The sequence below is a fragment of the Plasmodium brasilianum genome, chromosome 12 (assembly GCF_023973825.1).
Source record: "Plasmodium brasilianum strain Bolivian I chromosome 12, whole genome shotgun sequence".
NCBI lineage: Eukaryota > Apicomplexa > Aconoidasida > Haemosporida > Plasmodiidae > Plasmodium > Plasmodium brasilianum.
The window spans coordinates 1,808,884-1,832,235 of record NC_090125.1 but is presented as its reverse complement, the minus strand read 5'-3'; the positions used below and the strand labels follow the sequence as shown (position 1 = coordinate 1,832,235).

Sequence of the window (23,352 nt, the reverse complement as noted above, 5' to 3'; positions counted from 1 at the left end):
GGGAATCTATATGTTCATGTAAGAATAAAATAATGTATAACGTAAATATATGGGATATTATGTATAGCTCAAAAAGTATTGTACAGGTATTTTTATCGCAATTCTGTATATTTAAAAGAGTATTATGGGGGTAAAGCCCATGCGCGATATGTCAATAGACATCATCAGGAATAAGTGGAGACGAGTATATATATATATATATATATGCATAACACATAATGCATATATTATGTATAATCTTAGAGGATAGTCTTCACCTCTCCTTTTTTAGAACATGCAGTTTTTATCTTTTTCTTTCTTTTATTCAGGGAAAAATAATCATTGTACAAATGGTTCATAAATTAAAAAAGGAAAATGAGAAAAAAATAATGTATTAATAGTTACGTAGTTACAGCATAAAAATGAAACTACATGTTTCATCATTATTTGATACCGATCTGTCTGAAGCTGTCTTTGTTTGTAACGTTTTCATAATGCTATAACTTATATGTCTTACTTGCTTTATATTTATAAACAAGTTTCCTAACCCACCAATTTTTTTACCGTTTGTAAAATATATACCGTAGTATCCATATCCTGTTATGAGAAAAATTAGTTTATGTATATTTATTTACGTTTTAGCTTAACTTATATATTTTTTTCGTCATCTATTTCGTTCGTTCATTCAATAGTTCCTTTTTGTTTATGCCAATTTTTTTTTTTTTTTTTTTTTTTGTGAACTTAGTACCTGTTCCTGTCAATTTTTGAATTAAGTTTTTGCTGCGACTTATAACTATATAATGCTTGCAGTCATAATAGGTATTTAAGCAATGACTTATAAAATTATAAATATAACTATTGACCCAATATCTCTCTTCTTGTAATTTTATTTTCTTACTTGATGTTATTCCTTCAAAGGAAAATATAGGATTCTTATTACAGGACATATAAACGCGCGTTATACGTATATATAAATATTTATACGTATGTATATATTATTTTTTCCTTTTTCTTACTATTTTTCAATGTTTAGATTAAAAAAAAAAAAAAAAAATTTTACCTATTTCACTGAGGATGTTGCTATCACTTTTTTTCACGTACGCATTTACATATTTCGATATATCTGAAATAAAAAATTTGTGCATAATTTTTTCAAACTTCAATTTATTTTTCTCATTTTTTATTTTTGAATACTTTGAAAGGTCTTCTGCATAATCGTAATCAACTTTATCAGTCCTTATTTCTATATTATCTAAATTATGGAATTCATAATTTTTAGAAAAGTTATTCACTGGATGTATTTCATAGTTATCTCTTTCTTTTGCAAAAGATTTCTCGATACTTATTAATTCCCACACACACTGAGACATGGTGTAAAATATGAACTAGTCAGGTAACTAATTACTATTATTAGCAAACCAATATACTTTTGCCGATTACATTAACAAGGAATGTTACAAGCTGGAATTATTAACAGATTATGTTGAGATATGAAATTATTAACAAGACATGTTACAAATCATAATAATCAACAAGTCATGTTAAATGTAGTCATTATTAAAAAAAAATTCCTTGCTAAAAAATATTATTAATAGGTCGTGTTATTACCCACTATTATGAACAAGTCAGCATATTAGCTATTATTGTATGTTAAAAAAGAAAAAGATTTTAAAATATAACTTTTTGCTAATAAATATTTTTAACGAATAACACAAAAAATTTAAAGGAAACAAACAAATATATTAATAAATAAAATCAAAAAAAATAATCAAATAGAATCAGCAAATCCTTGTTAATTAAAAGAATATGGATTAATGTAAAAATATAAAAAAAAAAAAACCAAAAATGGAAACTTTCAATTTTGATGTGTACGTTTGTCCAAAAATGTCAAATTGCAAAAAATTTGTAGCTCAAGAAAAAAAAAAAATATATAGGTGACATTTAAAACGCAAAAAAAAGGTAAAAAATTATATAAGATAATACAAAAAATTAAATATAATAAAATCAAAAATAAATCATTATAAAATATAAAATAAATCATAATAAAATATAAAATAAAAAAAATGAAACTACGAAATATAAAACAAACGTCTGCAAAAAAGTTAATTGCACAAATTTTTTAATCATTCACAGTTCTTCATAATTCTCGAAAAGCTGCTCATCATCCAAATTTAAGTTGAGAAATTCTAATATATCTATGTTTGTGTTTGTCTAGAAACAAAAAAAAAAAAAAAAAAAATTGTAATTTCAGTTAAAAATTGGTTCATTTCATCATTTAATAATTTAACTGCATTATTATATATACTCAAATTTTTTTTTAAAACTTGAAAAACAAATTGGTGGCATTCAAGCAAAATGATATATTATGTACATATACACACATATATATGAATATGAAGAAATATCACTTTTTTTTTTTTTTTTTTTTTTTTACTTTTTCGCATATCCAAGTGATAATTCTTTCTACAGTCCTTGGTCCTAAATACCTCATAGGCGCCATTTTGTTTTCCTTTGTATATAGATAAACGGTAGGGTATCCCTCTGCCATAAAAGGTAAATATATATGTACGTATGTATGTAAATAACATGTTGCAAAACTCAGATACATTAGACATTTTACGTGAGCAGTGCTCTACCACGCGAATTCGTGAGAGTAAATAATTTATTGATTTCTTTTTTTATTTGTTTTTAAGGAATTATTTGTAATAAATATTTACACATAGGCATAGATATATTTATATATATATATATATATATAGATAGATAGATACATAGATAGATAGATACATATATAGAATAACTCTCACCGATGGGTATATTATATATTTCGTTGTTTACTGCGTCTATTTTTCCTATTATTATATCATTATTAAAATCTTTGAATTTAGCTGCGTACAACTTCAATCTTCTTCCAACTTCTCTGTACACTGGCTCAAATTTATAGCAATGCCCACACCATGGTGCATAGTATAATACTACAACATTTTTATCATTGTTAAATATATATTCATCGTACGTGTCAGCAACTATTATTTTTACATATCCATTATTGAATTCTTCAGGTAATGGTCTTTCACTTTTTCGGTAGAAATATTTTTTTCCCGCCATATATCCATTGATGAAATCCTCTATATTCTGAAATGAAATGCGTGTATGTGTATACATGTATACGTGTGCAAATGTGTATGTGAGCATGTATGTATATGCGTATGTGTGCGTCTATATATGTGCCCCCACACACATGCGTATTTTTAACTTTCATTTACTTCAAACATAAAAATATAAGCTATATGAGGGTACATCATGCAAATATGAAGCGAGACGAATGCAAAAAGAAAAAAAGGTGATATGTATGAATTTGGAACACAATTTGATACAATAGCATGTAAAAAAAGGTAAGTGGTAAAATGCATAAAGAAGCGGTACTAATAAATTTACCTTTTCATTTATTTCTAAATCGTCATTGACAGGTTTATATTTATATGGAATAGTTATATTATTTTTAAATTCAGTAATTCTCATGAGTGGTTTTTTTAATTGTTCTATAAGTAACTCAGATAATAATCTCTTTTCATACACTTGTAAATTTCCAGAAATTGAAAAAGTAATATTTTTATATTTCTTTGCACATTTAATAATATCTAATTTGTTTAACTCATTTATATCGTTATATAATATAAATAAGGTAACAGTATTACTTGAAAACAGTAATGGAAAATAATATTCAGAAAATTTAATAACTAATGGTTCAACTTTTTTCTGAACCCACTTTACTAACATTTCTATTTTTTCTTCTTTTGAACATTCAGGGTCATATAATTTATTTACACTTTCATCAGTTATATAAAAATGTTCATCAAAATCATCATTTTTAAATAAAATCCCATAAATATCTTTCTTTTGTAACTCCACAGTATCGTAATGATAGTTATTTGATATTACAGTGTTTACAAGAAAATGAATTACATTTTCTTGTTTTATATAAAAACAAAAAGTTTTACCTATTAACGTACATATTTCAACTAAGTTATTGACTAGATTTATATCTTTATCTTTTCTGCTTATAAAAAATAAAATAGAATTATTATATTCTTCTAACTCTAGCAATAATGTTAATTTTTCTTTATTATTTATTTCATATATACTTTTGTCTAGATATTGATATATCCATAATAATATTTTTTTGATGCTATTTACACCGTTATATTTATGCATTTCGTCTTTCTTTATCATATACAAAGAAGGATAGCTATAGACACTTAGTTTTTCTATTATTTCACTATTAACTGCAGCATTTATTTTTGCTATCCTTATATTATTATCATACTTTAACAAATTCGATATTTTTTCTAAGTTTTCTAATAATAAATTCGATCTATAGCACCAATGAGTGTATACAACTAAAAATGTAAATTTCTCTTGATCATATAAAATATTGTTGAAATCTTTCATAGTTACGCTGTATATTTCATTTTTTTTCTCAACTCCATCATTTCCCGAATATCCATTTATTAAAAGATAAAGAAATAATGCTAAGAATTCTTTATATATTATTTTTACCATCTTACCTTTGAACAAATTTAGTACGGGCGTAATTAAACAAAGAAAAATGCACATAAAAAAAAATGTATATATATTAAAATTCGTTTTATCCTGAGTGGGTGTTTATCTGAACTGAGCATGCACATACAGGAATGCGTACACACATACATACGTATATATACATATATATACATATATACACATTTATGCAGGGGTCAATTAGATTTTTGCGTTTATGTTCTTTTGTCTTTGTTTTGCACTGCTTTATTTTATTTTATTCTATTCAGTTTTGTTTCTTTGCTTTGTTTTGTTTTATTCGGTTTTTCTTTCTTTTTTATTTTTTTCACATCCTTTGAGCATTTTTCTAATTATTTAATTTCATTTTATATTTTGAAAAAATGCGACAATTATAATAATAACAAATAAAAGGAAGAAAAGAAAAAAAAAATACTAAAAGCTGCAGCAGGTAACTCTCGTTTTATTTTAACTTTTACTCCTGCATCAATATAATAATTACAAAAATTGAATAAAAAGAATATATGTAGACATTTTACCTAAAAATAGACAAAAAAATAAAAATAAAAATATTCTTTTATACGAAGAAATATTATGTTAATTTTGTTTCAGCATCGTCATTATTGCTTCATATATTTTGTTTTTCTAAGAATATAATAATTATTTTATTAAAGGTAAAATAGTGATATAAAGTTGCATGTACTCATTTTGTTAAATCCCTTTAACATTTCAGATTATTTTTAATTTTTTAAAATAAGAACAAAAAAAAAAAAAAAAAAAAAATATACACATATACTTGTAAACATATATGTATATAATATATATATATATATATATATATATATATATATATACTAATGGAAGAACAATACACGTACAATATGAAAAACGAAGGAGCGCACAAATGGACTTAAAAAAGGAGTAACAGCATAAGTTCAAGCAGAAAGGTAAAAATAAACTGATAAACAGAAGTAGAAATATTTAAGGAAGATATAATTTTCCATATTAATTATCCAAACACTTTTTTTAATATTTAATTTTTCAATTTTGTAATTTTGCGATCTTTTAATTTTTAAAATTTTCGAACAAATTAAAAAGAATTTTTTTTCTTGCTTCAAATAAAGCAATATGTTTCATTGTCAAGCAAAGAAAAATAAAAAGTCTGTCAGCGTAAAATATAATAATTGTATGTATGTTTACATGTATATATAATATTTATGCTACATAAATTTTTGAGCATATATATATATATATATATTTTTTTTTTTTTTAAGTACATTTTCCCCTTTTGAAACTTAAAATTTGGGGAAATTAGTAAAGAAAATGCCCGCATATTTCAGTACACATTTTGAATGCGCGCAAGGGCACGTACATTTACATGAGGGTATACATTATAGTTAAAGAGTTAATCGTAAGTTTCAAAGATGAATGGAAAAGATAATACGATAATCTTTTATGGCAATTAAAAAATGGTAACTTGATATAGGACTTCACATATATATGTATATATATACATACATGTACTTACGCATTTATGCATATATGTATAATGCGGCTGATCACAATTTCGACATGGATATATACAGCATTAATTGCTACGTATGAGTCCCTAAAATTTGACAAATATTTGTTCATCCATAGTTGTCAAAATGCAATTTTTAAAGGGGCAAAATTGGGAATAGATAATTATTTTAAAAGGGGAGCAAGAGAAAATTTTTTGTCCTTACAGGTTAAGGGGAAAAAAATACTAAAAAAAAAGACAATAATTGTTGTAGGTAAGAAAAAAGAAGATAGCGGATTAGCAGTAAATAGCCACTCAAATGAATTAGATGAATCAAATAAATTAGATGAATCAAATGAATTAGATGAATCAAATAAATTAGATGAATCAAATGAATTAGATGAATCAAATGAATTAGATGAATCAAATGAATTAGATGAATCAAATGAATTAGATGAATCAAATGAATTAGATGAATCAAATGAATTAGATGAATCAAATGAATTAGATGAACCAAATGGCTCAAATGAATCAAATGGATCAGGCGAATCAAACAAATCAATCGATGAGTATAAAATATTTCAAAGAAGAAATTTCATAAAAAAATATGAAGTGAAAAAAGAAGAGATAGATACTTATATAGAACAAATAAAGAACAGCAGAAGCAGTGGTTATGAACCACAATTTCCAAAAGATGCCTTTAGAACACCAGATGGACTAACTAATATTATTCTAGATTACAAATACAAAAATGATAACCTAAAAATACATAACTATTATTATTTTTTTATGTATTTTTTAAAAAAGATATCAGAGAAAGTGGGAAGGAGGAAAGAACTGGAAGAACAATTAGAAGAAGATGAGGTACAGGATGACAAATTGGAGGATGGAAAGAAAAGAAGAGAAAAGAACACTGAAGATGATAGATTAATAAGTTTGCAAGATCTATTATATCTAAAAAAGAAGGGTTTTTTTGAAGGAGATTTATATACATGGAAAAATTGGGTCATATTGAATAGAGGGGAATGGAAAGATTATATAGGATATCAAGACCATGAGAATAAAGAAAGTGATGATGAATATGAAATAAAGACGTTAAGATCATTAGTTGAACCTAAAATGAAAAGAATGCCTATTGAATATTGGGGATGCTTCAGAGCAATAGATTTTAATGTAAATCATTACCCTATATATAAGAAGTTGTTTGACTTTTTTAACAAGGCCAGTGTAAGTGGAAATGAACCCACGCATGCTCTTTATCCTTTTCTTTTTTATCCTAGATTTAGTGTCGGAAGGGATAGGGCGGGATTAGGTTATGGGGATGCTAACTTTTTTGGAGATTACTCAGATTTTTACAAAAAGAGGAAGGAACGACTGAAGGGAAAAGCAAAGGAAGCAGTAGGAGTGAAAGACGCGACTGGAGTGGACCAAGTGGTCGAAGCGGAGGAAGGGGTCTCAGCTGAGGGTCTGCCTGACGGCGGGGAAAAGGAGAATGTGATAAACACGAATATCCACCGGGAGAATTTTATAGACAAGTATGATTTTGGGCCGAATGATATTAAAATAGAAGAAGCAACTGATATAATAAAATATCCACAGAATGGGAGATTATATCAAAAGTTTTATATAGGACCATTAAATATAACGGATGGACATACATTTGGTTCTTTATTAAAATATGTGTGTCAGACACAAATTTATGGATATGCAATAGTTGCTATAAAAATCCATAATATGAATGAAGATACAAAAATTGATAACGTGCAGGAGGATTTACTAGAAATAGCTTTAAATATATCAGATGTATGTATTTATAGTAAAGAAATAAATATCGAATCCAATATAAGATTAATATTTAAGGGACCATTAATGTTAGTAGCTGGAATGATACCTTTACCTTCTCATTTAAAAATTGTTAATAAAGAACAATATATATGTACATTAAAAGAAAATGGGTATATTGATATATCATTAAAAATTGAATATGGTAAAGGACATTGGTTAACTTATGATAAAGGATTATATAAAAGGGAACTAGGGTCAGATAATGAATGTATGAAAAAACGACAAGTATCAGAAGTTGTTCATAAAAATTATATGCCTATAAGTGCTAGTTTTGGTACATGTAGAATGGTACGTATGGCTGTTCATAAGATTGCAACTAAATATTGGTGTGAAGATAGATGTGAATTTACGGATCCTAAACAAATGTTAGTTATAGAAATTTGGACTGACTGTAGAATGTTACCTAAAAATGTTCTTCTGTATGGTATTAAAAATATTAAAAAAATTTTAAGAAAATTTAGAGAAATGATTATAAATGATCATGATTTTCCATGTGATATTGAAGATAAGGAAATAAAAAAATTATGGCCATATATTGATAGATATAAATTTTTACAAATAAAACAAAAAATGGAAGGTGGACCTCCTATTCAAAATATTGATGAAGATGTTAACAACGAAATGAATAAAAAAAATTTATTAGATCCATTTACTCAAAAATTAGTGGACCCAGCTAATTTCCCCAAACATTCCAACATTCACTTACCCTTACAAGATACCCCTCCTCCTTACCTTGATACCTTAGAATGGTTAAAAATGGAGGTAAAAAAGGAAAAATATAGGAAAAAAACAAAAAATACAAAAAATACAAAAAAAAGGAGTAATTACAAGTTTTCCAGTACACGTACTTTTGACTACGATGATTACTTAAGTGACAGGCTCAATAACATACTGGATGAAAAATGAAAACCTAGCAGTGCGCATACTGTTTTGTGATCGTTTGTAAAGGAACCGTCTAGGAACGTGCATATGTATACATGGTTGCATGTATGTACGGGTGCGCATATGTGCTACAAGTTTGTTGAGCCAGTTTTTTACACCAATTTATTTTACAACTGAATTTTCAAATTAAACGGAGCATCTCCTATGTAGTTCATGCAATATAAGCCAAGTTTATTTCTTCTCCTCTGAGTTTGCTCATCATCAGGGGTTTATATATGCTCTTTGTTTAAATGTTTTTTGCGCTGTCTTTTTAATCCAAATATGAGAGTATAACCATGGGTTCACTGGCATGCTCGCTCGCTCGCTCGTTCATTCATTTACGCAGTGGTTATCATTTTCACTGTTCGTCATTAGCACAAAAATACTTACACACTTCATATTTTTTTTTATAAAGTTAAACCACGTAGAGCATATTATTTAACAGCCTTTCGTTAAAAATTAAAATGAAGAAGACGAAGGGAGGAAGCTAACATAAGCAGTTGTTGTTGAATAGGGTATTAATGCAACATGCAACCAGTATGCACAAGATAACCCTTATATAGTATAAGTGATTATATCCTATGTTAGGTAGCTATTTTATCAGAGTGTATATACATATAAATTTTAGAGGTATATTGCACATATCTAAAAACGGCTCGGCACTTTCCAAAATACTGTAGTGATAAAATGAATATCATTTTTAACAAATTTATGCGTTTATTAGGTTAAACAACCTGTTTTAGCAAAACATGTGTGGAAGTGGCGTATGACGAAGTGGAGTTCAAGGAGGAGATGTATAATGAAGCGAAGTACAACGAAGAGAAGTACAAAGAAGCCAAGTATAATAAAACCAAGTATAATGCCACAAAATAAATGAAGTTAAAAAAAGGTCACTGCCTTATCTTATGTTGCATCTATCCCTGAAACAGTTTTTCCCATATATATTTAAAGCGTCCTAATTTGGGCAAGATCAAATTAACATGTTTTTCATTATCTTTGTAATCGCTAGTTATAATCCAATATGCTTCATCATAAGCTATCTTCCCACATAACTAAAAAAAAAAGGGAACAAAATTTTATTAATTTGTTAATTCTCTGTATTCCTTTTTTTTATTCATCAAGCGAGGTTTTTGATCATTATTTATACTTCTCTTAGGTTATTTTTTTAAATCATTATGTTATTCAATTTTTTTTATTTTATTAATATTTTATTCTTTATTTTATTCTTTATTTTATTCTTTATTTTATTCTTTATTTTATTCTTTATTTTATTTTTTTTATTTTATTTATCTATTTTTTTTTTTGTATTTTTTCTCCCCATTTAATATCACACCTTATGGTCTAACAAAAGAATTTTAACCTTGTTCCTCACAACTTCCAGCTTTATATAATCATCTTTGAAATGAAATAAAATGTCTTCAAAATTCGTTTCTTTTGTAAAAAAAAAAAGGAACGCAAATTAATCATTATAGAACGTTGTTGAAGTTGAACATACATATATATATGCAGTAAAAGAATAAAAAATCTATAGTAACATTCAATTTTTTTTTTTTTTTCGTAATTTAAATTTTACCTTCAAAAATGGGGATATTTATTTCTATGTGATCTAAAGATTCTCTCCAATCGAAACTGCAAGATGAGGGAGACGGAGGAAATATAAAGGAAAAGAAAATTTTATCGATATCCCTCATAACATATGCAAGATATGTACATGCATATATATATATACGTACATATTTACAAAACGGCAACAATATTTGTAAAGAAAATAAAAAAAAAAAAAAGTCTTACTGGACATTATTTAACATAAGACACTGCTCAAAGGGCATATGGAGCAAACCTTTATACTGAAAATTGTTAAATGAAAAAAAAAAAAAAAAAAAAAAAGACATACGGATTCAATGAAATAGTGAATTTTCGATATAGTGAATATTCGACACAGAAAAGGAACGAGGGGGCTGACACTCGTATAATTTCTCACCTTCAACAATGTTTTGGCAGTATCTTTGAATGGTGTTCCTAAATTGTTATCATCGTTCATTGAATTAATTTTTTTATAAATTTTGTCCATATCTAATTTTTCTTCTGGGTTATTTATGTCATCTATTTCATCAAAGGTTTTTTCAATTTTATTCATCATAATGTATTCCTTTTTTACATTTTGATCATCATTTTCATCAATTTCTGTATTGTAAAATGCTTTCCTAACACTTTTTTTTAAACTTTCATCTGTGTTGTTTATTACTTCTTCTACATTGTACATATTTATTTTTTTATCTTGCTCTTCCATCTCCTTTTTTTCTTCTTGTCCTTTGATTGTGCTGCTATTCTGAAAAAGAGAAAGAAACGGGAACTCCGTTTACGCGTTCTAGCTAGACATATATGCACACGTTTATCCCAGTATGCATGCAGGTTTGTATGTGTGTATGTATGTACGTATATCCAAATGATATGGCTTTCGTGTCCTTCTTATATACCTCAATTTCCCTATACAGTTTTAAAGGATCAGCGCCATATTTTCCCTCTTCTATGTCTTTGACTAGATTCTGTGATAATGAAAAAATAGTGAAAAGGGGATACATCAAAATAGTACGTTTTGGTTGGGGGCTACAATTCGTACCCACAGATACATGCGAATATGCGCACATGTGTACATACATAAATACAAACATACATGAATACACACATACAAACATACATGAATACACACATACAAACATACATGAATACACACATACAAACATACATGAATACACACATACAAACATACATGAATACACACACAGAAACATGCATTAATACACACATACAAACATACATTAATATATGCACATTTCTCCGCGCTCATGTGCGCATTTATGCATTTATACAAACTAACAGTGCACCACTGTGTGTGCCATATATGAATGGTTGAGCACTTCATTCTTACCTCAAGTTCGACACCCAAATTATCATCTTCTTTCTTTTTACTAGAACAGCATTTTATCTTATTTTTCTTTTTTAATAAGACTAGGTCATTTTTATAAAATTTTATAAATACATAATTATTCAGTAACTCCTTATCTACATACAGCACATTGTTTATTATTTTTGTATTGTATTTTCTTACATTATAAGGAATATAATTAAGAGTGTTAGATGTTTTCCATCCAAATGAGAAAAGAACGATTAAGAAGGTAATGATTCTTTTCAATAATTTTAGCATAATTTATTTCGCTTTTCATTGTAACCTTATAACACAAATAATAGGAGTTCAAAAAATAGGGGCATGTACCTGGGGAAACATACTTGATATATACAGTTAACTTTTTATCCTAAAAAAAATATAAAATGATAAATATGAAATGCTAAAACAACGAAATGGTAAAAAGGAACAGGTTAGCCTAATAAAACGTGTAACTTTTATTTAATCGCCGTAGCCACATGAATTTTAAATAAAAGATTGCACATGTACATATGCTTATATATACATATATATGTATATGCATGTACATCGGTAGCTAATGGTTGAGAACCCACATTTTGTTCTTCCGTATGCAGAATAAACATACATTTATTTTATGCAAAAAGTAAAAACGTTTCTGATGAATGTCCCTTTTAACTGTTGTTGCGATAGTTTTTTTTTTTTTTTTTTTTTTTTTTTATCTAAAATATCGACAAAATGTAAAAATATATAATTCATATCGTTAACAAACGTTCTTGTTTTTATGTCCTTCATTATTATACTTTACATGTTACTTTTCTTTTCTTATATTTTCTTATCTTTTTTTTTTTTTTTTTTTTTTAACACATTTTTGGGATTCTCATTTTAAATATTTTTCGTTGCTCCAAATTTTATTTATTTCTCCTGATATAGGTAGAAGAACAGCTTAGTATATGACCCAACTGTAAAAACAATTTCTCCATAAGCTTAATTGTAGTTTATTTTTTTATTTTTTTGTATATATAGGCACCAATGTATAAATTTACGCACATATGTGTGTACACCTACCAACACCCGCGTACATACATAAGTAAATCCTCATACGCATAACAGTTATTACTATTTAAGTTACCCAGACGAGGTAAATTAAAATATTAAAAAAATAAATGTACTATATGTATGCACACATATGTATGTTTGGAGGTTGCCAGAATTATTTGCAGCTTATGGTACTTTTATTCTCCATGTAGCTACGTAACATATTTTACTTTTTTCCTAACTAAATGAACTTTCGCGGAGTGCGTTAGGCATATATGAATATGCACATATATATACATGCTAATGTGCACACATCTCCCTTGTTGAATTATAAAGAAAGAGGGTTAAAAAACGATCTTGTAAAAAACTGCCTTATCACACACACATATGTGTAATGTGTTCCCAAAAAAAAAAAAAAAAAAAATAGTAGAACTCACGTCATTTATATTTTCAACATTTTAAATAATCATTGACCATTTAATGTTACAATTAATATTTCATTTTACCATTTGTATTACATTTAAAGCGTAATTTTTCATCCCCTCATTTTTGATTAAATAATAAATAAAGCAAGCCTATTTTACCAGATTTTGCTGTTTTGCTATATATTGCTTTATATTACTATATTTTGTCTAATTTTTCTATATTTTACCTTATTTTACTTTTTTTTGCCTTTCTTTTATTTTTTGTTTTCTTGCTTTTTTTTAATTCGCAAAATAAACATAATAATTACTGCCAACAAATGGGGGAGTCATTTTTCATACCTATGGCGGATGACATGCACTGTCATTTAAGACAAGGAGATATGTTGAAATTTACAGTAGATGCAATAAGAAAGGGAGGGTGTAATAGGGTACTAGTAATGCCGAATACAACCCCTATAATAAGTACGTGCGAAGAAGCCAAGAATTATAGAAATGAATTATTAAAATATGATAATAATATAGAATATTTAATGACGTTATATTTAAATCAGAAGATAGATGAAAATGATATTATGAATAATTATAAAGAATGTAATTTCCAAGGGATAAAAATATATCCTAGTAATGTAACAACAAATTCGAAAGAAGGAGTTACAGATTTAGAACCATATTACAAAGTATTTCATGTACTTGAAAAAATAAATAAAAGTCTTCATATACATTGTGAACAACCAAATATAAATCCCTTATATGCTGAAAAAAATTATTTAAATCGTATATATGACTTAGCTGTTAAATTTCCTCAGCTAAAAATTGTTATAGAACATGTAACAACTGAGGATATGCTAAATGTCATAAAAAAATTTCCAAATTTAGCTGGTTCGATTACACCTCACCATTTATACCTAACTATAGATGATGTTGTAGATATAGATAAGTATGATTATTCAACTGATAATACATCTATTGAACAATATATAAAAAATGTATATAATTATTGTAAACCTTTAGCGAAAACAATAGATGATAAAACTGCTTTATGTAATATAATAAAAGAAGGTTTTCCAAGAATATTTTTAGGTTCTGATTCAGCCCCACATTATAAAAGTCATAAGCATGAACCATATTATAAAGCTGGTATATTTACACAACCTTTTCTATTATCTTACTTGTCACACATACTCAATAAATTTGACGCATTAGATAAACTAGAGAATTTTGCTTGTAAAAATGCTGCAAACTTTTTAAACTTAAACGAGAAAAATTGTTCAAATGAACAACTTGCTCTTTACATAGAAAAGAAAAAATTCAAAGTTCCAGATGAGTATTATGACGTCGTTCCATTTTTAGCTGGACAAACTCTGGACTTTACAATATCGTACAAGAATCTAAGTTTATAGCTTGAGCGTTTTGCTTGTGCTTCGCCATTTATGCGTAACTCCGTACATACATACGTCCATGTGTTTGTACATATATATATATATATATATATATATATATATATATATATATGGATGTATATTTATGCATATATATATTGCTGAAAAAATGTCTACTTTTTTTGCTTTTTTTTTTTTTGTTTTTTACGAAACTCAACTGGAGGGATTTTTAATTCACGCTTTGTGCATAAAGCACAAAAAATCTGTTTGTGTGCACCTTGGCATATGGGAATAAAAATAGCCAGTAATAAGAATGAAATATATATTCATTGTGTTGTTTAAAAGTAATACGCCACGTTAGATACAATGTTTGCGGTGTGAGGTGAAGTGCATACCGCGAAAGGGGAATTAATCCGATAAAATTTTTCTAGTTGTATGTTTTACTTATTGTAGATTAAAGGATAAGTTACGCAAAAAAAAAAAAAAAAAAAAAAAAAAAACAATAGTAAATAAATCAAAAATTACATTTTTAATGTTTAAAAAGTTGAACTCTTATTATTTCTTTCTTTTTTTTTTTTTTTTTCATTTTCTTCATCTTTGTTCCCTTCATATATTTTTTTTTTTTGCGTTTCATAAACCGTCTATTTTTTATAGTACTTCCTCCTTTGCATTGATAGATTTGTCTTCTACTTCTTCATTGTTCTCTTCGTCCTTTCTTTCTTCTTTCATTTCGTCCCTCATTTCTCCTGCAGAATGTGGAGAGTCAGGCCTATCGTTGTCATTTTTCTTTCCCTTGGTAGAAGAAAAGACAGAAGATTCTTTTTTTATTATATATAAATAAGTTTTTGGCTTTGTATCCCCTTCTATATCAATATCTAAATCAGCATAAGTTGCACTTTGATCTTGTGAACATATTTTAACGAGTACAATTGATAATATGGATAAAAAAAATGTTATTGTGCTTAGTAAAAAAGCAATTTTTATAATTAATTTTTTGTATCTTTCTAATGTATATATATTAGTTGAAACATCCAAAAATGAAAAGTGCCCTCTCATTTTTTTCACACGTTCCAGTAACCAGCGTTTTAAATAGTACAAATAAGTTACATAAATGCACAAACAAACGAGTACACAAACACATATATATATATATATATATATATATATTCACGTATGCAGAAAAAATAATTTAAATGATTATTTCCGGAGCATATATTTTCCAACATTAACTGTCTATTAAGTCATTATGTACACATAAAATTTATATACATAAAATAAAATTTATGACTTAGTATTTTTTATTTCACATTTGTAAACAAAATGGTAAAACAAAAAAAACAAAACAAAAACAAGAAAAGTAATAAAATATGTGAAACAGAAAAGAAAGTATTTAAACATATGGATTATGCTTATCATCATTTCATCTTCCCATTTAATTCGTGCGATTTAGTATATACATTTATTTATATATACATATGTATATTTTTATTTATTTATTATTTTTTTTTTTTTAATATAGCCAAATTTGTGCAGTATTTACCTGACTTTGTCATGTAGAAAAAACAACAAAAAAAAAAAAATAAAAATAAAAATAAGTAACAGTAACAGTAACAGTAACGATAATAATAGTAGTAATAGTGACATTAAGAACAAGAACAAAATTTTAGAAAGATAGCTACATCCTATAAATGCTAACTATAAAGTAGGAGCACTCACGGTAAACCCACAAATACATAAAGTACAATACGTAAATAAAATGTACACACATTTATTATATGTTAAAAATGAAAGAAGAAAAATACGTAGGGATCGAAGAATATTTCAAGCATTTTCCATTAAAAATATACATATATAGATATATACTGGTACATGTGTATATATATATATATATATATATATATATATAGACAGATATGTTAGCAAAGAAAGTATGCAACAAATCGTATATCAGTGTATGTCACGAAAAAACATGCATAAAATGCAACCCCTAGAAAACAGGAAATTATAAACTTGCTCAATGTTAAGCATTTTTGTCTTTTTTTTTTTTTTTACCCTTTTTGCTTATCATTGTTTATTTTTGTTCATTTTTGCTTATAAACTATATTAAAATACTAAATTTCCTAAAAAAATTTACTTCGTTACAATTATTTGGTTAGGTGTCTCCAATTTTACGTTCTGAACTTTGAAAAGTACAAAATTTATAAATAAAATAAAACCAATTAATTTTTACAGAATTTTTTTTTCTTATGACAAATTTGTAATATTTAAGTTCTTTATAATTTAAAAAATGTAAATAAAAAAAAAACATTAAAAATTTATTAAAATTATAAAATCAGCGATATAATAAAAAAAGGAAAGTGAATATTATATAAACGTTTATAATTCACCTATTTCCTGAACAATTTTTTTTAAAAATTGTGTGAAATAAAAATTTTACGGTACATAAATACGTGTGAATCGAAAAATATCGAAAATTGAAATAAGCAGGTTAAAATGGCAAAGGGTTACATGTGTACATATCTGTGTAGGCACACTATATATATATACATGTATATGCACATGTATGTATATATATACATCCACCCGTCCATACATGCATGCATATTTACATAAATATGTATAATTAAAAAATTGGGTGAAAAAAATGTGGGCATTTTTTTTGGCAAATCTCTTATACCGTGTAAGGTTAAATTTCGCATAATACGTGTAAATAGCTAGCCAAAATATATTGGGAAATCTTCATTTCTTTTGTTAATTTTTGTGCCCTCGGATTTAGTTTCTTCATAACCATGTTCCATATTTTTTAATTCAAGAAGTATTTCATTCAAATGAAATACATTTTGTTGAAGTTCTAAGCGATGATTATCACTCATTAGATTAAAAGATAAGTTATTTAAGTTGTCTATAATTTTATTTAGCTTATTATTAATGTGAGCTACCGTTGTTGTGGCACTTAAATTTTTGGATTCCTTATTTAAAGGATGAATATTGACGTTAGATTTGTACCTATTTCTTTCTATGTATTCATTTGCTGTATTATTATTAACATTATTCTTTATACTGTTCTTGATTTGAAATGTACTTAAACTATTATTTATATTTGTATTCATGTGTACGTTAAAATTATTGGAATTCATCATGTTAACAGTATTGATATTATTTGACACTGGTGAGTCATCTTTTTTAAAATTTTTCTCTTTCTTCTCACTTCTTGATTTGAGTTTAAATGATAAATCAATTAATATCCTTATATTTTCTACTGGTGGGTATTTAAATAATCTTTTTAAACAATAATTCTCATCACTTTCTAATAAAAAGGATCTAATAAATAAAATCATAGATATGGCAAAATAATCTACTAAAGGAAAAACATTCGATGTCCTATGAGCTACTTCTATTATATCTCCATCGAATTCAAAATGAAATCCATTTTCCCAATTTTTCAAGTAACAGTCTAAAAAAAAAAAAATAAATAAATAAACGAATAAATAGGATAAAAATGATACACGCATATATATATTTACCAAATATATGTATGAAGTATCGTACACATGTAGGCAAATAAAATCCCATGAACAGGTCATAATTATTTGCACATAATTAGGAAATGTAAAAACATGCGCTCGTTCATGTACAGTTAAAATGAAAAACCTGAAAAAAAATTATCCCATAGAATAACTGTGTCGTCAATTTGAAATTCTCTACAATAAAAGAGGCGAATCCATCTAAGTAAAAAAATTTGTGGTTCTATACTTAAGGATATTAAATGGTTATATAATAACTTGTCGGAATTTTTTAATAATTTATGAAATATATATGTACACTTTTGTAACAATACAGTTTTACAAGAATTTTTTGATGACTGTATTTTTTTTTCTTCCGGGGATGTAAATAAATATTTCAGCCCCATATGCATGAAATGGTCAAATATTATATACGTATCTGACTCAATTTCTTCTTTGTCAAATAGTGTACAATATTCTTTATAATACTTTTTATTCTCAAAATTTAAAAAATCATTATAAACTTGTTCCCGATAATTAACAATAAAAAAAATAGCTACAATTTCATTCATACCTTGTTTATAAGATATGGATGGGTTTTTTTTGGCCCATATAAATAATATTTTATTTAATATATCTCTTATTACTTCATTTTGAAATATTTTTTTTTCTGAATATGTTCTTAAAATGTCTTGCTTTATTTCTTCATTTAATTCTTGATTCTTTTGCTTTAATGTCCATGGATTTTTATCATCTGATGATAAAGGATGAAAAATTTGAGGATCTAATTTCTGAATATTTAAATTTGTTTGTTTAGTTATATACTCCTCTTTATCTTGTTTATATGAATTTCTTTTTTTTTGTATATCTTCTATTAATTTGTCCAAATTGCTGGAATTGTAAATTCCCAATAAAAGAGGCCAGTAAATCCTTCTAAAAAGAACATTGCTCTGATTGTCATTTAGGATATCATTCGCCAAAAATAACAATGAATTATGTTTTTCATCAAATTCATTTTGTTCATAATGTTCATTCGAATTAATTACTTTAGCATTATCTAAATCACTGCTACTTGTCACTGTATGCTTCTCTTTTTTAACTAAAATAAAACTTTTTAAAAAATCCTCAAAATTTATATTATACAAATCTTCAAAACAATTATTATCATTCATCGTTTTAAAAAAATATATGCTATGTTATTCATTTTCTTTACATATTACACTTTAATATAATGTATTTTTTTCTTGTGTAAACTCATTGGCGTAGGTAAAAAGCCATAAATTGCACATATATATATATATATATATATATATATATATATATATATATATATATATAAATGTATAATTAATACAATAAGAACAATTTATTTTATACTAGCAAACAAGGAAAAAATAAGATTGCACTCAATATTTACTATTTATTACCAACTTTTACGACAAAATATTTGCTTGTATCGTAGCTTAATCCTTTATTGTATCATATATAAGAACGAAAAAAAAAAATTTTTTATATATAAAAAGATGTATACGATATTTTAATTTTATTATTTATATTTTTTTTTTTTTGTACCATGCACATAAAAAAAATAAAATTAAATTTATAATTGCATATAATAATAGGTACATACAAATGTGCGCTATTCTATAAATGCCTCAAATCAACTAGTTGATATTGTCTAAATAGATTTTTTTATTTTTATAAATACATTGCATAATAAGCTCTTTCTTTTTATTTTATTTATGTAATATTTTTTTTTCCTTGTTTTTAATAAATAAACGAAAAGAATATTTAAAAGAAACTATAAATAAATGTAAAAAATAGTTATAAAACACTTATGTGTAAAAATTACAGTATTTAGTTTATTATGTATATATGTACACATAAGCCCCTTTTATTTTTTATGTTTGCTTCAGCAAAACTATTTGTAGAAAAAGGAAGAAACGTTTATGTAAAAAAAAAAAAAATCTAAAAAATGATCGTTCAAATTTAAAATAAAATACCGTTTACATGAAATATGCAAAATACGCAAGAAACCTTTATTTATATATATACATATATACGCTCTATACTTGTACAATTTGTTTTATTTTAGGTTTTGTTCATTAATTTAATTCTTAAATTGTTACACATTTTTCATATTTAAATGTTCGTGTATGAATTTATTTTGTCAACAAATTTATTTTTTTCATTTTTAAAAATAGTAAGAGGATAGAGTGTATATTTTTTTCAAAAAATTGAGCAAACATATTCCTGAATAAACAATGTAAATTTTATTAAACTACATTAATTGTTTATGTAAAAAAAAAAAATTACAATTTTTTTTTTTTTGAATATTCTTTTTTGTTTTGTGTTTTTCATACAATTCGTGGCGTACTATACAGTACTTAAGACTGCAAAAAAGTACCATAAATACATACATATATATATATGTATAAATACTACACGTATTTATGTAAATATATATATATGTTTGTATGATTACTACTAGAAAGATTTGGAAATGGGTACAAGCTTCATTTGTAAAAATGCAAATTTACTATGTACTACTGTCAAACAATACTCTTGTCGAAAAATGTTACGTAAAATGGCTAAATTGATGACAAGAAATGATTATGTACACCTTCTGAAACTGTATTATTTAAAATCTAAATCAAAATAGCATATTATACATATACATATGTGTATGCATACATGTATTCAACAGTTTTAAATGAATTAATGCATTATGAAAAATTAATACAGATAATTTGATGCTTCCTATAATTTTAAAAGTTTATTACAGAATTATGATAAATTAATTTTTCATTTCAATTTTTTTTTTTTTTTTATGCTTTTAATTTATAATTATAATAAAAAGAAATAAAGTCTTAAAGGATGATAAAAGGACGAATAATATTATAAATATGTGAATAGTAAGTGGAAAATAAATAATATAATATTAAATGAAAAAAGAATATGAAAAATTGAGAAATAAAAGAATGGATAATTAAATAGGTAAAACGAAATAATTGGATTTCCAATACAGATGTATAAAACCAGCTTAGTTTATACGAATAAATTAAAACTTTTTTCTTAATGTTTATAAGCTAAAAGATTACTTTGTAAATTTAAAACTGTGAGTTAATTTGACAGTCTTCATTTTTCCATTGGAGAGTTTGGAAAAATATAATTTAATTATTTCCTTTCGTGTTTTTTTTTTTTTTAATTTGTTTATAACATATATATATATTAAAAATAAAAGCTATCGTCACCTTTCAATGTAGTTCTTTTTCGTATGTTTCTTTAAAAAAGTACAAAGCGCGATGAATACATATATATATATATATATATATATACATCTTTAATTTACGTTGATAGGAGAAATTTTAAGTATTGTATTCCCTACACCATTCTTTATTAATGTTTCATTTAAAATTACAGTTTTGATTAAAAGTATTTTCTTTTTAAAAAAAAAATTATCATTTTGCAAAATTTTTTTTTAAATATTTTTATTCTACAAAAACGTTTGTAAACTCTTTTTACATTTTCTTGTTATTTAATAAGTATAAAACATATTAACAAAAATATAATAATTTTGCTTCACGTGCACTATTTTGTATGTATATATGTAAGTGTATACATGTATGTATATGCGTCAGTGTTCATATGAGTAGTTTTCTCTTCATTTTTAAAATCGCTTGATTTTGTTTTCATAAATTTTATTTTACTCAAGTGTAAAATAATAAAGCAGTAAAAAAGTAAAGTAATAGAGAAGCAAAATAATATATACATATATATATATACATACATACATACATACATACAAACATACAAACACACATACATAATACACAACATTTTAAAAAAGAAGATGAAAAATGCTCAAAAATTGAGCCTTTATGAAATCCTAGGCGTTGGAAAAAATGCTAGTATAAAAGAAATATCGAAGGCCTATCGAATACTTGCGTTGACCTATCATCCAGATAAGTTTTTATCGAATAGCAAAAAGATAAATGATGAAGAGAAAAAAGCAGAATCAGTCAAAACAAACACAAATACAAACGCCGATGAACCACTTACTTTAGAAAAATGTAAAGAAATATTTTTGCAAATTCAAAAAGCATATGAGATATTAAGGGATCCTGAAAAAAGAAAAAATTATGATGAGTTTGGATTAGATGATGAATTAACTGAATTCAAAAATTATCTCGACCCAAAATTATTTCATTCTAGAATTAAAGTTGAGGATATAATAAATTATGAGAAAAAATACAAAAATAGTGAAGATGAAAAAGAAGACCTGATTCAGTTTTATAATAAGTTTAATGGGGAACTAAAACATATTCTAGAGTATATCCCTTTTAGTGATGAAGCTGACTTAGACAGGTATGTGGGCATTTTTGAAAAGTTGTTTAAATCGAAAGAACTAAAAAAAACTGCTGATTATGATAAATCGTTAAAGAATGTAAAAAATATTATTAAGAAATATAAGAATATTGTAAAAAATGATACCAAAAAAAATGGTAAGAAGAGAAAAAATGAAGCACCTATTGATGATTTAGTTCTTGCAATTCGAAATAATGAAGCACAAAGGACATTAAAAATAAATTCTCTTTTATCAAATATTGAAAAGGAGTATAACAAAAAAAATCCAAAAAAAAGAAAACAGAAACCACCAACAGAAGAAGAGTTGAGTGCTATAAGAAAAAGACTAGAAGAAAATAAAAAAAGAAATATAGCACTGAAAAAAATAAGGAGCTAATCTTTTTTTCCCTCACTTTTTTTGTAAAAAATTTGTTACATTTATCAGTACCCTTCAACTTTTCCTCCTATTGTGTAGATAGTGACAAGCGTTTACACATATATCTAACTGCTCGTATATTCGCATACACACATATGTACATATGTACACACATAAATATATATATGTATGTGTGTGTATTCATCTACATCTATATATATATATATTTGTGTGTGTGTATATATTTACACGTACACCCTCACTTAAAAATAAACGCACATGATGTATCACGTTACATTTTTTTTTTTACCTATTTTTACATACCTCCCTTTTTTGTATTTTTTTTTTTTTTTTGTGAAATTTTATTTTTATATATGATTAAATCAAAATTAAACAATTTTTAAACAAAAAAAAAATATTGTGCAGTGTAGTATATTTTAAATCAAAAATTATAAGCAGTATAACATGCACTTTAGGCCCACCTACCCCCAAAAAAAAAAAAAAAAAAAAAAATGTAATACGCGAATTAACATGATGTAAAACAAAATAATAATGTCT

The 23,352-nt window shown here is 25.6% G+C and overlaps 9 protein-coding genes across 9 annotated transcripts; 4 read left to right on the top strand and 5 right to left on the bottom strand.

The window, feature by feature from the left end:
* Positions 1-388: 388 nt before the first annotated feature.
* Positions 389-1,349, bottom strand: MKS88_004373 (uncharacterized protein; the record flags this gene model as incomplete). Its single annotated transcript, XM_067217545.1, has 3 exons — positions 389-576; positions 728-889; positions 1,040-1,349. The coding sequence occupies 3 exons, from the start codon at positions 1,347-1,349 to the stop codon at positions 389-391; spliced, it is 660 nt and encodes a 219-aa protein (XP_067071962.1).
* Positions 1,350-2,106: 757 nt separating this feature from the next.
* On the bottom strand, positions 2,107-4,542 carry MKS88_004372 (protein disulfide-isomerase; the record flags this gene model as incomplete). The annotated part of the gene is made up of 4 exons (XM_067217543.1): positions 2,107-2,190; positions 2,414-2,520; positions 2,787-3,114; positions 3,418-4,542. The coding sequence occupies 4 exons, from the start codon at positions 4,540-4,542 to the stop codon at positions 2,107-2,109; spliced, it is 1,644 nt and encodes a 547-aa protein (XP_067071961.1).
* Positions 4,543-6,085: 1,543 nt separating this feature from the next.
* On the top strand, positions 6,086-8,788 carry MKS88_004371 (DNA-directed RNA polymerase; the record flags this gene model as incomplete). The annotated part of the gene is made up of 1 exon (XM_067217542.1): positions 6,086-8,788. The coding sequence occupies one exon, from the start codon at positions 6,086-6,088 to the stop codon at positions 8,786-8,788; it is 2,703 nt and encodes a 900-aa protein (XP_067071960.1).
* A 929-nt stretch (positions 8,789-9,717) lies between these two features.
* On the bottom strand, positions 9,718-12,008 carry MKS88_004370 (HSP20-like chaperone; the record flags this gene model as incomplete). Its single annotated transcript, XM_067217541.1, has 7 exons — positions 9,718-9,855; positions 10,137-10,234; positions 10,377-10,432; positions 10,595-10,650; positions 10,785-11,132; positions 11,281-11,349; positions 11,733-12,008. The coding sequence occupies 7 exons, from the start codon at positions 12,006-12,008 to the stop codon at positions 9,718-9,720; spliced, it is 1,041 nt and encodes a 346-aa protein (XP_067071959.1).
* A 1,498-nt stretch (positions 12,009-13,506) lies between these two features.
* MKS88_004369 (dihydroorotase) lies at positions 13,507-14,589 on the top strand (the record flags this gene model as incomplete). The annotated part of the gene is made up of 1 exon (XM_067217540.1): positions 13,507-14,589. The coding sequence occupies one exon, from the start codon at positions 13,507-13,509 to the stop codon at positions 14,587-14,589; it is 1,083 nt and encodes a 360-aa protein (XP_067071958.1).
* Positions 14,590-15,216: 627 nt separating this feature from the next.
* Positions 15,217-15,624, bottom strand: MKS88_004368 (uncharacterized protein; the record flags this gene model as incomplete). The annotated part of the gene is made up of 1 exon (XM_067217539.1): positions 15,217-15,624. The coding sequence occupies one exon, from the start codon at positions 15,622-15,624 to the stop codon at positions 15,217-15,219; it is 408 nt and encodes a 135-aa protein (XP_067071957.1).
* Positions 15,625-15,888: 264 nt separating this feature from the next.
* MKS88_004367 (uncharacterized protein) lies at positions 15,889-16,243 on the top strand (the record flags this gene model as incomplete). The annotated part of the gene is made up of 2 exons (XM_067217538.1): positions 15,889-16,007; positions 16,126-16,243. The coding sequence occupies 2 exons, from the start codon at positions 15,889-15,891 to the stop codon at positions 16,241-16,243; spliced, it is 237 nt and encodes a 78-aa protein (XP_067071956.1).
* A 1,039-nt stretch (positions 16,244-17,282) lies between these two features.
* MKS88_004366 (GTPase-activating protein) lies at positions 17,283-19,243 on the bottom strand (the record flags this gene model as incomplete). The annotated part of the gene is made up of 2 exons (XM_067217537.1): positions 17,283-18,022; positions 18,220-19,243. The coding sequence occupies 2 exons, from the start codon at positions 19,241-19,243 to the stop codon at positions 17,283-17,285; spliced, it is 1,764 nt and encodes a 587-aa protein (XP_067071955.1).
* A 2,681-nt stretch (positions 19,244-21,924) lies between these two features.
* On the top strand, positions 21,925-22,815 carry MKS88_004365 (DnaJ protein; the record flags this gene model as incomplete). Its single annotated transcript, XM_067217536.1, has 1 exon — positions 21,925-22,815. One exon carries the CDS (start codon positions 21,925-21,927, stop codon positions 22,813-22,815), a length of 891 nt encoding a protein of 296 aa, XP_067071954.1.
* Positions 22,816-23,352: the final 537 nt, after the last annotated feature.